Raw genomic sequence first — 16,017 nt, 5'->3', positions numbered from 1 at the left:
CCCTTAACCTCTCCTCGTAGGACATACCTCTTAGCTCTGGGACTAGTCTTGTTGCAAACCTTTGCACTTTCTCTAGTTTCTTCACGTGCTTGGCTAGGTGTGGGTTCCAAACTGGTGCCGCATACTCCAATATGGGCCTAACGTACACGGTGTACAGGGTCCTGAATGATTCCTTATTAAGATGTCGGAATGCTGTTCTGAGGTTTGCTAGGCGCCCATATGCTGCAGCAGTTATTTGGTTGATGTGCGCTTCAGGAGATGTGCCTGGTGTTATACTCACCCCAAGATCTTTTTCCTTGAGTGAGGTTTGTAGTCTCTGACCCCCTAGACTGTACTCCGTCTGCGGCCTTCTTTGCCCTTCCCCAATCTTCATGACTTTGCACTTGGTGGGATTGAACTCCAGGAGCCAATTGCTGGACCAGGTCTGCAGCCTGTCCAGATCCCTTTGTAGTTCTGCCTGGTCTTCGATCGAGTGAATTCTTCTCGTCAACTTCACGTCATCTGCAAACAGGGACCCCTCAGAGTCTATTCCTTCCGTCATGTCGTTCACAAATACCAGAAACAGCACTGGTCCTAGGACTGACCCCTGCGGGACCCCGCTGGTCACAGGTGCCCACTCTGACACCTCGCCACGTACCATGACTCGCTGCTGTCTTCCTGACAAGTATTCCCTGACCCATTGTAGTGCCTTCCCTGTTATCCCTGCTTGGTCCTCCAGTTTTTGCACCAATCTCTTGTGTGGAACTGTGTCAAACGCCTTCTTGCAGTCCAAGAAAATGCAATCCACCCACCCCTCTCTCTCTTGTTTTACTGCTGTCACCATGTCATAGAACTCCAGTAGGTTTGTGACACAGGATTTCCCGTCCCTGAAACCATGTTGGCTGCTGTTGATGAGATCGTTCCTTTCTAGGTGTTCCACCACTCTTCTCCTGATAATCTTCTCCATGATTTTGCATACTATACATGTCAGTGACACTGGTCTGTAGTTTAATGCTTCATGTCTGTCTCCTTTTTTAAAGATTGGGACTACATTTGCTGTCTTCCATGCCTCAGGCAATCTCCCTGTTTCGATAGATGTATTGAATATTGTTGTTAGGGGTACACATAGCGCCTCTGCTCCCTCTCTCAATACCCATGGGGAGATGTTATCTGGCCCCATTGCCTTTGAGGTATCTAGCTCACTCAGAAGCCTCTTCACTTCTTCCTCGGTTGTGTGCACTGTGTCCAGCACTTGGTGGTGTGCCCCACCTCTCCGTCTTTCTGGAGTTCCTTCTGTCTCCTCTGTGAACACTTCTTTGAATCTCTTGTTGAGTTCTTCACATACTTCACGGTCATTTCTTGTTGTCTCTCCTCCTTCCTTCCTTAGCCTGATTACCTGGTCCTTGACTGTTGTTTTCCTCCTGATGTGGCTGTACAACAGTTTCGGGTCAGATTTGGCTTTCGCTGCTATGTCATTTTCATATTGTCTTTGGGCCTCCCTTCTTATCTGTGCATATTCGTTTCTGGCTCTACGACTGTTCTCCTTATTCTCCTGGGTCCTTTGCCTTCTATATTTCTTCCATTCCCTAGCACACTTGGTTTTTGCCTCCCTGCACCTTTGGGTAAACCATGGGCTCATCCTGGCTTTTTCATTATTCCTGTTACCCTTGGGTACAAACCTCTCCTCAGCCTCCTTGCATTTTGTTGCTACATATTCCATCATCTCATTAACTGGCTTCCCTGCCAGTTCTCTGTCCCACTGAACCCCGTTCAGGAAGTTCCTCATTCCTGTGTAGTCCCCTTTCTTGTAGTTTGGCTTCATTCGTCCTGGCCTTCCTGCTTCTCCCTCCACTTGTAGCTCTACTGTGTGTGTGTGTGTGTGTGTGTGTGTGTGTGTGTGTGTGTGTGTGTGTGTTTGTGTGTGTGTGTGTGTGTGTGTGTACTCACCTATTTGTACTCATCTGTTTGTTGTTGAAGGTGTCGAGTCAGCTCGTGGCCCAGCCTCTTCGCTGATCGCTACTAGGTCCACTCTCTCACTGCTCCATGAGCTCTATCATACCTCTTCTTAAAGCTATACATAGAACCTGCCTCCACTACATCACTCTCCAGATCGTTCCACTTCCTCACAGCTCCATGACTGAAGAAATATTTCCTGACATCCCTGTGACTCATCTGAGCTTTCAGCTTCAGTTGTGGCCCCTTGTTGCCGGTTTCTCTAGGTATTTTATATGTCGTTATCATGTCTCTGCCCTATCCCTCCTGTCCTCCAGTTTCGTCTCGTAGGACATACCCCTTACCTCTGGTACTAGTTATTACATCCTAGGATTTCAAAGGCCTGTTATCCCAGGTGTAATGGGAGCAAAAGAAACACAGCAGAAAAAGTTTAGACTTATATTATCCTTCACCAATTTAGAACAGCAATATGTACACTATGTACAGTAATAAGTATAGTGCACGTCACGGTAAGCAAGGCAGAAATAGAAGCCACAAGATAGCAGACCGTGCTCAACCAGCTCTAGAATGGGAATGACAAGGGCAGACAGGAGAGCGGTATCCACATAACCTCTGCGATTGCCAATCCCACCTTCTTATTGGCTAGAACCTGGTCACTAGTTGAACGATGGGGCCCCATCACCAACTCTTAGCAACCTGGTTCGCTGGTTGGGGGAGATAGCCTGTAAATGAGGGTGTGTCCATGCGCCGAATAAAGGTTACGTACTCTTTGCATGCCACACCCCCACCCCGAGAAGGCTCAGGATTAGGCTGCCACCTCCCAGTGGTAACCGTGCCGCCATGGCACAAAATAATGGGACCGCCTATCCTCTCCACCATCCGACTCTTAGATAGAGCTCAGCTTTCCTAGTGACCAAAAGCCAAACCCTAAACTCAGAGCGAGACAGCAGTCAGATAGACCAACATAGGTCCAAGATACAAGCGGACGGTAGCCCGTATCCCCTCACTAAAAAAAAAAACCCCACATCAGGGGATAAAAAAAAAGAGCTTGAAAAGGGGTTTACCACAAATACATCCTAACCTAAATAAAATATTAAACTAGACTCTTGACAAAGAGTCTGCCAACACATTTTCTTTGCCGGCAATATATTTAATTTTTATGTTGTAGGGCTGCAGCCTGAGCGTGATTCTTCATGGCTTGGAGATAGACTAACGGGTTGTGATCACTGTAGACTGTGACCACCTGCGATGTCTGGCCCACATAAACATCGAAATGCTCCAAAGCCAGTACCAGCGCGAGGGCTTCTTTTTCAATGGCAGAGTAAGCTCTCTGATGTGGCTGGAACTTGGCTGAAAAGTATGCGATTGGCTGCAGCTCCTTGTTCCCGATTTGTAATAGTACCGCCCCAACCCCAGACTCACAAGCATCAACCTGTAATGAAAAAGGTTTGGAGAAGTCTGGAGACAGGAGAATGGGTGCAGAGCACAATAATCTTTTTGCTTTATTAAAAGCAGTGTTACAATCTGAAGTCCAAATAAAGGGAACTTTATGACTGGTAAGAGAGGTAAGAGGGGCTACAATATCCGAGAAATTCTTACAGAATCTTCTGTAAAATCCGATCATGCCTAGGAAACGTTGAAGAGATTTCCTATCATGAGGAACTGGATATTCTTTAATCGAAAGAACTTTAGCAAGTTTAGGTGCAACATTACCACTACCTACTTCATGGCCTAGAAAAGTGACAGTGGCCTGGCCAAAGGAAGATTTAGATAAATTAACTGTTAATTGGGAACTCTGAAAGGTCTCAAACAGAGCTTTAAGTCTAAGTAGGTGTTGATCCCAAGTATCAGACACCACAACAATATCATCTAGGTATGCTGCCGTGCCTTCAAGTCCTTTAATAGCCTGATGGATGAGTTTCTGGAATGAAGAGGGGGAATTTTTCATTCCGAAGGGGGTAACTGTATACTGATAATGACCTCCTGGAATTACGGAGGCAGAGATTTCCTTCGCCTTATCTGTCAAAGGTACCTGATAGTAACCTTTAAGATCTAATTTGGACACAAAAGTAGCCTTACCCACAAAGTCAATTACGTCATCCAGACGAGGAAGAGGGTAAGCATCTGTAATTGTGACCTCGTTCACTTTACGGTAGTCTGTGCACATACGAAACCCTCCATCAGCCTTTTTTACTAGGATGCACGGTGAAGCCCATGGACTAGATGACTCCTCCACTAAACCATGTTCTAACAAGAAGTCTACTTCCTGCTGAAGTAGCCTTTGCTTTTCAGGATTAGCTCTGTAGGGGGAGAGTTTAATTGGTTTAGATTTTCCCACATCTACATCATGGTAACCTAACGTACATTTTTTCGGCACATCCGAAAAAATATTAGGATATGACTGTAGAAGCTCAGTTAAATTGGTTGCTTGTATTTCAGATAATCCATCCATTAACGGGCTAGGATCCTTGAGGAGGACAGAATTTGAAAGTTTAGTATTAATTTCAGAGATAGAGTGCAAAGAGTCAGAGTCGTCCTCAGAGGTAGAGGACAGAGTCATTACTGGGACTTTATCTGGTGTATGGAAGTACTTTAATTGATTAATGTGGTAAGTTTTAGTTTTTGAGGTCTTATCAATGGGAGCTACCACATAATTTACATCAGATAATCTACTTACAATCTGCATAGGTCCCGTAAATCTAGCTTTCAAGGTGTGGCCAGGTATAGGTTCCTGCACCAACACCTTGTCTCCTGGATGGAAGGAGCGGAATTGTGCACTTCTGTCATACCTCTGTTTCATCTTACTTTGAGCTGTCTTTAGGTTAGCCTTGGTTAACTGACGTGCCACTTGCAACCTTGAAGACGGGTTGTAGAGTGCTGAGCTTACGTCTTCTCCCATCCATCCTTCTTTGAGCACCCGAAGAGGACCTCGTACATTGTGCCCAAAGATCAGCACAAACGGACTATACCCTGTAGACTCTTGCACCGTCTCTCGTACTGAGAACAGCAACAAAGGTAGTGATTCATCCCAGTCTGTAGGAAAGTGCATGCAAAAACTTCTCATCATTGTTTTTAATGTTTGGTGGAATCTTTCCAAGGCGCCTTGGGACTGAGGGTGATAGGCAGTGGATAAGTTGTGAATTATCCCTAACCTAGTTAATACTTCCCTAAATGCTTTGGCAGTGAAGTTAGTACCTTGATCACTTTGTATAGTTTTAGGAATGCCAAAACAAGAAATGAATTTAGGATTTCAAATGGCCTGTTACCCCGGGTGTAATGGGAGCAAATAAACACAGCAGAAAAAGTTTAGACTTATATTATCCTTCACCAATTTAGAACAGCAATATGTACACTATGTACATTAATAAGTATAGTGCACGTCACGGTAAGCAAGGCAGAAATAGAAGCCACAAGATAGCAGACCGTGCTCAACCAGCTCTAGAATGGGAATGATAAGGGCAGACAGGAGAGCGGTATCCACATAACCTCTGCGATTGCCAATCCCACCTTCTTATTGGCTAGAACCTGGTCACTAGTTGAACGATGGGGCCCCATCACCAACTCTTAGCAACCTGGTTCGCTGGTTGGGGGAGATAGCCTGTAAATGAGGGTGTGTCCATGCGCCGAATAAAGGTTACGTACTCTTTGCATGCCACACTAGTCTTCTTGCAATCCTTCACATTTTCTATATTTCTTGAGGTGCTTGGCCAGGTGTGGGTTCTAAGCTGGTGCTGTATATTCCAATAGGACCCTGACGTACACGGTGTACAGTCTTGAACGATTCCTTACTGAAGTGTCTAAATGCTATTCTGAGGTTTGCTAGGCGCCCATATGCTGCAGCAGTTATCTGGTTGATCTGCGCCTCAGGAGATCTGCTCGGTGTTATACTCACCCCAAGATCCCTTTCCTTGAGTGAGATTTGTGGTCTCTGGCCCCCTAGACTGTACTCTGTCAGCGGGGTTCTTTGCCCTTCCCAAATCTTCATGACTTTGCACTTGGTGGGGTTGAACTCCAGGAGCCAGTTGCTAGATCAGGCTTGTAGTTTGTCCAGATCCCTGTGAATTCCTACCTGATCCTTATCCGATTGAATCCTCCTAAACAGCTTCACATCGTGTGTGTGTGTGTGTGTGTGTGTGTGTGTGTGTGTGTGTGTGTGTGTACTCACCTAGTTGTGGTTACAGGGGTCGAGTCATAGCATTTGCCCCACCTCTTCACTGGTCGCTACTGGGTCACTCTCCCTGTACCATGAGCTTTATCGTACCTCTTCTTAAAGCTATGAATGGATCCTGCCTCCATTACATCGGTTCCCAAACTATTCCACTTCCTGATTACTCGGTGACTGAAGAAATACTTCCTAACATCCCTGTAATACATCTGTGTCTTCAACGTCCAACTGTGTCCCCTTGTTGTTGTGTCCCATCTCAAGAACATTCTGTCTTTGTCCACCTTGTCAATTCCTCTCAGTATTTTATATGTCGTTATCATGTCCCCCCCCTATCTCTCCTGTCCTCAAGTGTCGTCAGTTCGATCTCCCTTAAGTACTCGTAGAACATACCCCTTAGCTCTGGGACTGGTCTTGTTGCAAACGTGCGTGTGTGTGTGTGTGTACTCACCTAATTGTGGTTGCAGGGTTCGAGACTCAGCTCCTGGCCCCGTGTGTGTGTGTGTGTGTGTGTGTGTATTAGCTACAAAATACATGCCAGGCTCTGTATTCCAAGAATCATGTAAAAAAGAGTATAATAACTTAGCTGCCTTCCTGTACCCAGCATAAAACAGTAGAAATTAAATAATTCATTGCTAATTTATTACTTAACAAGTGAAATAATCTTAAATGTGATAAGGTAATTATATCGGTTGGATGCTGTAAATCATATGTACCACACCGCTAAATGTAGTATGTATACAATGAATAACTCACGGATTCTTAAAGTATAATTAACAAAGGTCACTGGTCAGTAATAACTCACACGGGGGCAGAAATTCAGAAAATTAATCTGTATAATTCGACCCCTTGTTGGGATCCTCCATGTGTGTGTTACTTAACAAGCATTTGTGTTTATGTTTCGTATTTAGAATATTCTGATATGCAGGTGGGATCACAGAGAGGCCTCTACATGAGTGATGGCATCAAGACCATCGACTACGTACTAACGTCTCCACAAGAGGACCAGGACGAAGGAAACACCAGTCGACGGAGGGTGTTTGAAGACAACCTGTTGGCGGAGGGCCTCATCCTAGAGAGAGACCAAGTGGATGGTGTCCCACACAGGTTAGTGTCCTAGTGGTCTCATCCTAGAGAGAGACCAAGTGGATGGTGTCCCACACAGGTTAGTGTCCTAGTGGTCTCATCCTAGAGAGAGACCAAGTGGATGGTGTCCCACACAGGTTAGTGTCCTAGTGGCCTCATCCTAGAGAGAGACCAAGTGGATGGTGTCCCACACAGGTTAGTGTCCTAGTGGTCTCATCCTAGAGAGAGACCAAGTGGATGGTGTCCCACACAGATTAGTGTCCTAGTGGTCTCATCCTAGAGAGAGACCAAGTGGATGGTGTCCCACACAGGTTAGTGTCCTAGTGGTCTCATCCTAGAGAGAGACCAAGTGGACGGTGTCCTACACAGGTTAGTGTCCTAGTGGTCTCATCCTAGAGAGAGACCAAGTGGATGGTGTCCCACACAGGTTAGTGTCCTAGTGGTCTCATCCTAGAGAGGGACCAAGTGGACGGTGTCCTACACAGGTTAGTGTCCTAGTGGTCTCATCCTAGAGAGAGACCAAGTGGATGGTTTCCCACACAGGTTAGTGTCCTAGTGGTCTCATCCTAGAGAGAGACCAAGTGGATGGTGTCCCACACAGGTTAGTGTCCTAGTGGTCTCATCCTAGAGAGAGACCAAGTGGATGGTGTCCCACACAGGTTAGTGTCCTAGTGGTCTCATCCTAGAGAGGGACCAAGTGGACGGTGTCCTACACAGGTTAGTGTCCTAGTGGTCTCATCCTAGAGAGGGACCAAGTGGACGGTGTCCTACACAGGTTAGTGTCCTAGTGGTCTCATCCTAGAGAGAGACCAAGTGGATGGTGTCCCACACAGGTTAGTGTCCTAGTGGTCTCATCCTAGAGAGAGAACAAGTGGATGGTGTCCCACACAGGTTAGTGTCCTAGTGGTCTCATCCTAGAGAGGGACCAAGTGGATGGTGTCCCACACAGGTTAGTGTCCTAGTGGTCTCATCCTAGAGAGGGACCAAGTGGATGGTGTCCCACACAGGTTAGTGTCCTAGTGGTCTCATCCTAGAGAGAGACCAAGTGGATGGTGTCCCACACAGGTTAGTCTCCTAGTGGTCTCATCCTAGAGAGGGACCAAGTGGACGGTGTCCTACACAGGTTAGTGTCCTAGTGCTCCCCTCTACTAGATTTACGCTATTCACTTTACAAGCAAAGAACTTTGACGTCGTACATCAGCTCACTTTAATGTCCATCTCTATTTTAAGTACACTGCTACTCTCAGGGTGCCAAGTATAACGTTATTTACTTCTAGGCGAAACAGAGATAACTTGGCTATATGTCTCACTCTGCTCAACCTTATATAGCGTCCTGCTCTTCTGTTATTATTACAGGTCGTTGATAATGTGAGAAATCTGTAAAGCCCACGGAATTTCATTATTTTTTCACAGTAGTTGTTTTGCATATTGTGATATCACCTGTTTACTGTGATCTTATTGCGCACACACACATATGTATCAACATGTTAGGGACACTACCAGAGAGAGAGGTGAGGATGAGCCAGCAATACTGGGACGCATATTCGCCTTGAGTAGTTCAGACATTGAGGACTTCATATATGAAAAGCCCCTCGGAGCTAGTGATCACGTGGTTCCGACCTTTGAATACACAGAGCTACAAGTGGAGAGGGTAACAGGAGTAGGATGGGAAAAGCCAAACTACAAAAGGGGGGACTACACAGGCATGAGGAACTTCCTGCAGGAGGTTCAGTGATAAAGAGAACTGTTAGAAAAATCAGTAAACGAAATGATGGACTATGTGACAACAAGATACAAGGAGGCAGAGGAGAGGTTTGTTCCCAAGGGCAACATAAATAATGGGAAGACCAAAACAAGTTCTTGGTTCACCCAAAGGTGTAGAGAGGCAAAAGCTAAGTGTGCTAGAGAATAGAAAAAGTACAGAAGACAAAGGACCCAGGAAAATAAACAGATTAGTCGAAGAGCCAGAAACGAGTATGCACAGGTAAGGCGGGAGGCCCAGCGACGATATGAAAGCAACATAACATCGAAAGTCTGACTCGAAGCTGTTGTACAGCCACATCAGGAGGAAGACAACAGTCAAGGACCAGGTAATCAGCCTGAGGAAGGAAGGTGGGGAGATCACAAGAAACAAGCAAGAGGTATGCAAGGAACTCAACATGAGATTTAAAGTATTTACAGTGGAGACAGAAAGGGCTCCAGGAAGTCAAAATAGGGAGGTACACCAACAAGAGATATACCAACAATTGCTGGATGAAATACACACAACCGAGGAGGAGGTGAAGAAGCTGCTACATGAACTTGATACCTCAAAGGTGGTGGGACCAGACATCTCTCCGTGGGTCCTTAGAGAGGGAGCAGAGATGCTGTGTGTGCACTAATAATCTTCAACACATCCATTGAAACTGGACAACTACCTGAGGTATGGAAGACGGCAAATGTAGTCCCAATTTTTAAGAAAGGAGACAGACACGAGGCACTAAACTACAGACCTGTGTCACTCATGTGTATAGTATGCAAAGTCATGGACAAGATTATCAGGAGGAGAGTGGTGGAGCACCTAACAAGGAACAAGCTTATAAATGACATCCAGTACGGTTTCAGAGAAGGGAAATGCTGTGTCACAAATCTATTGGAGTTCTATGACAAGGTGATGGAAGTAAGACATGAGATAGATAGAGAGAGAGGGAGAGAGAGAGAGAGAGAGAGAGAGAGAGAGAGAGAGAGAGAGAGGTGGGCAGACTGCATTTCAAAAGCACATTTTCGTTGCTTTAAAAAAATCTCTTTAGCTTCACAAATATATTTGATTATATGTAGGTAACTATAAAAATTATTTGGGTAATTTTTAAAAAATAGAAATATCTCTAATATTAATTTGAGGCTCATTAATATATATTTAAATATTCTTTCACTTGATTTTAGTAACGTTAAAAATATATTTAAGTTTGATAATTGATTTTCAACGATAGTGACATGACTTAGTAGGCCTAACATGGTCCAGTAGGCCTGCCTAACATGGTCCAGTAGGTCCTAGCACGATCCAGTAGGCCTGTCTAAGATGGTCTAGTGGGTCTGTCCAACATGGCCCAGTAGATCTGTCTAACATGATCCAGTAGGCCTGTCTAACACGATCCAGTAGGCCTGTCTATATTTCTAATGGGTTGGACACTTGTTCAAAACTTGGTTACCTTCACTGTGGATACCTTTCGCCAACCAGTGGCTTCCTCAGTCCATTGGAGAAGAATACTTGAAAATCAGAAGAGTTTGAGGTAATCAGTCCCTCAACCTGGAGTCGATGTGATCAGTCCACCAGTTTTGAGGGACCGATTACTTCAAACAACTTCTAATCTCCAACCATTCTTCTCTACTGGACTGGGGAAGCCACTGGATCGCTAAACGTTGCCTCGATTAATACACCCAAGTCTTACACATGTGCCTTATTTATCCTCCTGTCGGTTCTCTGAGACATTTATCTACATCTTCGTGTTTCAGGTTCGTGAAGGTTCACGCACCGTACGAGGTGTGTGCAAGGTACGCTGAAATACTCCACCTCCGCCTGCCCATCAAGAAGGTATCATATTTGATTCTTTTTCTCGTAAAGGGAACAATAGGGACCCAAAGGTGATTATCAAGGTGTTTACTGAGAACAAAATGGCACAATACCATGAGGGGAACAATACACAAATGACCCGAACATAGGAGACGGAGAATCTGAAAGGTTGTCATGAGCCTCTCACTCTCTGTTTACCTGGAGTTTACCAGGAGAGGATTTCGGGGGTCAACGCCCCCGCGGCTTGGTCTGAGACCAGGATTCATGGTGGATCAGGGTCTGTGTGGATAATTTGTGAATATTTATCGAGGTTATGTTTCGCCCACCAGGGTTTTCTTTAGTCCAAGAAAGTAGAGTGACACCTGAGGAGTCCCGTAGCTCGATCGGTAGCGCACTCAACTCACACACTGTGGTCCGGGGTTCAATTCCCCAGTACGGCAGGAAACACTGGGAAGCGTTTCCTTAAGACACCTGATGTCCATGTTCACCCATCAGGAAAATAGGTACCTGGGTGTTAGTCGACTGGTGTGGGTGGCATCCTGGGTGTTAGTGGACTGGTGTGGGTAACATCCTGGGTGTTAGTGGACTGGTTTGGGTCACATCCTGGGTGTTAGTGGGCTGGTGTGGGTTACACCCTGGGTGTTAGTGGACTGGTGTGGGTCAAATCCTGGGTGTTAGTGGACTGGTGTGGGTCACATCCTGGGTGTTAGTGGACTGGTGTGGGTCACAACCTGGGTGTTAGTGGACTGGTGTGGGTCACATCCTGGGTGTTAGTGGACTGGCGTGGGTCACATCCTGGGTGTTAGTGGACTGGTGTGGGTCACATCCTGGGTGTTAGTGGACTGGTGTTGGTCACAACCTGGTTGTTAGTGGATTGGTGTGGGTCATATCCTGGGTGTTAGTGGACTGGTGTTAGTCACATCCTGGGTGTTAGTGGACTGGTGTGGGTCACATCCTGGGTGTTAGTGGACTGGTGTGGGTCACATCCTGGGTGTTAGTGGACTGGTGTTGGTCACATCTTGGGTGTTAGTAGACTGGTGTGGGTCTCATCCTGGGTGTTAGTGGACTGGTGTTAGTCACATCCTGGGTGTTAATGGACTGGTGTGGGTCACATCCTGGGTGTTAGTGGACTGGTGTGGGTCACATCCTGGGTGTTAGTGGACTGGTGTGGGTCACAACCTGGGTGTTAGTGGACTGGTGTGGATCACATCCTGGATGTTAGTGGACTTGTGTGGGTCACATCCTGGGTGTAGTGGACTGGTGTGGGTCACATCCTGGGTGTTAGTGGACTTGTGTGGGTCACATCCTGGGTGCTAGTGGACTGGTGTGGGTCAAATCCTGGGTGTTAGTGGGCTGGTGTGGGTCACATCCTGGGTGCTAGTGGACTGGTGTGGGTCACATCCTGGGTGTTAGTGGACTGGTGTTGGTCACATCTTGGGTGTTAGTGGACTGGTGTGGGTCACATCCTGGGTGTTAGTGGACTGGTGTTAGTCACATCCTGGGTGTTAATGGACTGGTGTGGGTCACATCCTGGGTGTTAGTGGACTGGTGTTTACCTGGAGTTTACCTGGAGAGAGTTCCGGGGGTCAACGCCCCCGCGGCCCGGTCTGAGACCAGGCCTCCTGGTGGATCAGAGCCTGATCATCCAGGCTGTTGCTGCTGGCTGCACGCAAACCAACATACGAGCCACAGCCCGGCTGATCCGGAACTGACTTTAGGTGCTTGTCCAGTGCCAGCTTGAAGACTGCCAGGGGTCTGTTGGTAATCCCCCTTATGTGTGCTGGGAGGCAATTGAACAGTCTCGGGCCCCTGACACTTATTGTATGGTCTCTTAACGTGCTAGTGACACCCCTGCTTTTCATTGGGGGGATGGTGCATCGTCTGCCAAGTCTTTTGCTTTCGTAATGAGTGATTTTCGTGTGCAAGTTCGGTACTAGTCCCTCTAGGATTTTCCAGGTGTATATAATCATGTATCTCTCCCTCCTGCGCTCCAGGGAATACAGATTTAGGAACCTCAAACGCTCCCAATAATTGAGGTGTTTTATCTCCGTTATGCGCGCCGTGAAAGTTCTCTGTACATTTTCTAGGTCGGCAATTTCACCTGCCTTGAAAGGTGCTGTTAGTGTGCAGCAATATTCCAGCCTAGATAGAACAAGTGACCTGAAGAGTGTCATCATGGGCTTGGCCTCCCTAGTTTTGAAGGTTCTCATTATCCATCCTGTCATTTTTCTAGCAGATGCGATTGATACAATGTTATGGTCCTTGAAGGTGAGATCCTCCGACATGATCACTCCCAGGTCTTTGACGTTGGTGTTTCGCTCTATTTTGTGGCCAGAATTTGTTTTGTACTCTGATGAAGATTTAATTTCCTCATGTTTACCATATCTGAGTAATTGAAATTTCTCATCGTTGAACTTCATATTGTTTTCTGCAGCCCACTGAAAGATTTGGTTGATGTCTGCCTGGAGCTTTGCAGTGTCTGCAATGGAAGACACTGTCATGCAGATTCGGGTGTCATCTGCAAAGGAAGACACGGTGCTGTGGCTGACATCCTTGTCTATGTCGGATATAAGGATGAGGAACAAGATGGGAGCGAGTACTGTGCCTTGTGGAACAGAGCTTTTCACCGTAGCTGCCTCGGACTTTACTCTGTTGACGACTACTCTCTGTGTTCTGTTAGTGAGGAAATTATAGATCCATCGACCGACTTTTCCTGTTATTCCTTTAGCACGCATTTTGTGCGCTATTACGCCATGGTCACACTTGTCGAAGGCTTTTGCAAAGTCTGTATATATTACATCTGCATTCTTTTTGTCTTCTAGTGCATTTAGGACCTTGTCGTAGTGGTCCAATAGTTGAGACAGACAGGAGCGACCTGTTCTAAACCCATGTTGCCCTGGGTTGTGTAACTGATGGGTTTCTAGATGCGTGGTGATCTTGCTTCTTAGGACCCTTTCAAAGATTTTTATGATATGGGATGTTAGTGCTATTGGTCTGTAGTTCTTTGCTGTTGCTTTACTGCCCCCTTTGTGGAGTGGGGCTATGTCTGTTGTTTTTAGTAACTGTGGGACGACCCCCGTGTCCATGCTCCCTCTCCATAGGATGGAAAAGGTTCGTGATAGGGGCTTCTTGCAGTTCTTGATGAACACAGAGTTCCATGAGTCTGGCCCTGGGGCAGAGTGCATGGGCATGTCATTTATCGCCTGTTCGAAGTCATTTGGCGTCAGGATAACATCGGATAGGCTTGTGTTAATCAAATTTTGTGGCTCTCTCATAAAAAATTCATTTTGATCTTCGACTCTCAGTCTGGTTAGCGGCTTGCTAAAAACTGAGTCATATTGGGTGTGGGTCACAACCTGGGTGTTAGTGGACTGGTGTGGATCACATCCTGGATGTTAGTGGACTTTTGTGGGTCACATCCTGGGTGTAGTGGACTGGTGTGGATCACATCCTGGGTGTTAGTGGACTGGTGTGGGTCACATCCTGGGTGCTAGTGGACTGGTGTGGGTCAAATCCTGGGTGTTAGTGGGCTAGTGTGGGTTACACCCTGGGTGTTAGTGGACTGGTGTGGGTCAAATCCTGGGTGTTAGTGGACTGGTGTGGGTCACATCCTGGGTGTTAGTGGACTGGTGTGGGTCACAACCTGGGTGTTAGTGGACTGGTGTGGGTCACATCCTGGGTGTTAGTGGACTGGCGTGGGTCACATCCTGGGTGTTAGTGGACTGGTGTGGGTCACATCCTGGGTGTTAGTGGACTGGTGTTGGTCACAACCTGGTTGTTAGTGGATTGGTGTGGGTCATATCCTGGGTGTTAGTGGACTGGTGTTAGTCACATCCTGGGTGTTAGTGGACTGGTGTGGGTCACATCCTGGGTGTTAGTGGACTGGTGTGGGTCACATCCTGGGTGTTAGTGGACTGGTGTTGGTCACATCTTGGGTGTTAGTGGACTGGTGTGGGTCTCATCCTGGGTGTTAGTGGACTGGTGTTAGTCACATCCTGGGTGTTAATGGACTGGTGTGGGTCACATCCTGGTTGTTGGTGGACTGGTGTGGGTCACATCCTGGGTGTTAGTGGACTGGTGTGGGTCACAACCTGGGTGTTAGTGGACTGGTGTTGATCACATCCTGGATGTTAGTGGACTTGTGTGGGTCACATTCTGGGTGTAGTGGACTGGTGTGGGTCACATCCTGGGTGTTAGTGGACTTGTGTGGGTCACATCCTGGGTGCTAGTGGACTGGTGTGGGTCAAATCCTGGGTGTTAGTGGGCTGGTGTGGGTCACATCCTGGGTGCTAGTGGACTGGTGTGGGTCACATCCTGGGTGTTAGTGGACTGGTGTTGGTCACATCTTGGGTGTTAGTGGACTGGTGTGGGTCACATCCTGGGTGTTAGTGGACTGGTGTTAGTCACATCCTGGGTGTTAATGGACTGGTGTGGGTCACATCCTGGGTGTTAGTGGACTGGTGTTTACCTGGAGTTTACCTGGAGAGAGTTCCGGGGGTCAACGCCCCCGCGGCCCGGTCTGAGACCAGGCCTCCTGGTGGATCAGAGCCTGATCATCCAGGCTGTTGCTGCTGGCTGCACGCAAACCAACATACGAGCCACAGCCCGGCTGATCCGGAACTGACTTTAGGTGCTTGTCCAGTGCCAGCTTGAAGACTGCCAGGGGTCTGTTGGTAATCCCCCTTATGTGTGCTGGGAGGCAGTTGAACAGTCTCGGGCCCCTGACACTTATTGTATGGTCTCTTAACGTGCTAGTGACACCCCTGCTTTTCATTGGGGGGATGGTGCATCGTCTGCCAAGTCTTTTGCTTTCGTAATGAGTGATTTTCGTGTGCAAGTTCGGTACTAATCCCTCTAGGATTTTCCAGGTGTATATAATCATGTATCTCTCCCTCCTGCGTTCCAGGGAATACAGGTTTAGAAACCTCAAGCGCTCCCAGTAATTGAGGTGTTTTATCTCCGTTATGCGCGCCGTGAAAGTTTTTCCTGTTATTCCTTTAGCACGCATTTTGTGCGCTATTATGCCATGGTCACACTTGTCGAAGGCTTTTGCAAAGTCTGTATATATTACATCTGCATTCTTTTTGTCTTCTAGTGCATTTAGGACCTTGTTGTAGTGATCCAATAGTTGAGACAGACAGGAGCGACCTGTTCTAAACCCATGTTGCCCTGGGTTGTGTAACTGATGGGTTTCTAGATGGGTGGTGATCTTGCTTCTTAGGACCCTTTCAAAGATTTTTATGATATGGGATGTTAGTGCTATTGGTCTGTAGTTCTTTGCTGTTGG

At 46.9% G+C, this 16,017-nt stretch overlaps 1 protein-coding gene across 1 annotated transcript in view; it reads left to right on the top strand.

Annotated features, from left to right (window-relative positions):
- LOC138855537 (anoctamin-6-like) overlaps positions 1 to 16,017 on the top strand; it is a 45,810-nt gene that overhangs the window by 17,904 nt on the left and 11,889 nt on the right. The window contains exons 3-4 of the mRNA XM_070105412.1: positions 7,023 to 7,201; positions 10,673 to 10,751. Coding sequence (XP_069961513.1) covers positions 7,023 to 7,201; positions 10,673 to 10,751 — 258 coding nt within the window. The remainder of the gene's footprint in view (positions 1 to 7,022; positions 7,202 to 10,672; positions 10,752 to 16,017) is intronic.

Source organism: Cherax quadricarinatus, chromosome 98, assembly GCF_038502225.1.
Source record: "Cherax quadricarinatus isolate ZL_2023a chromosome 98, ASM3850222v1, whole genome shotgun sequence".
NCBI lineage: Eukaryota > Metazoa > Arthropoda > Malacostraca > Decapoda > Parastacidae > Cherax > Cherax quadricarinatus.
The sequence above is the reverse complement of the archived record's forward strand: the minus strand, read 5'-3'. Positions and strand labels throughout refer to the sequence as shown.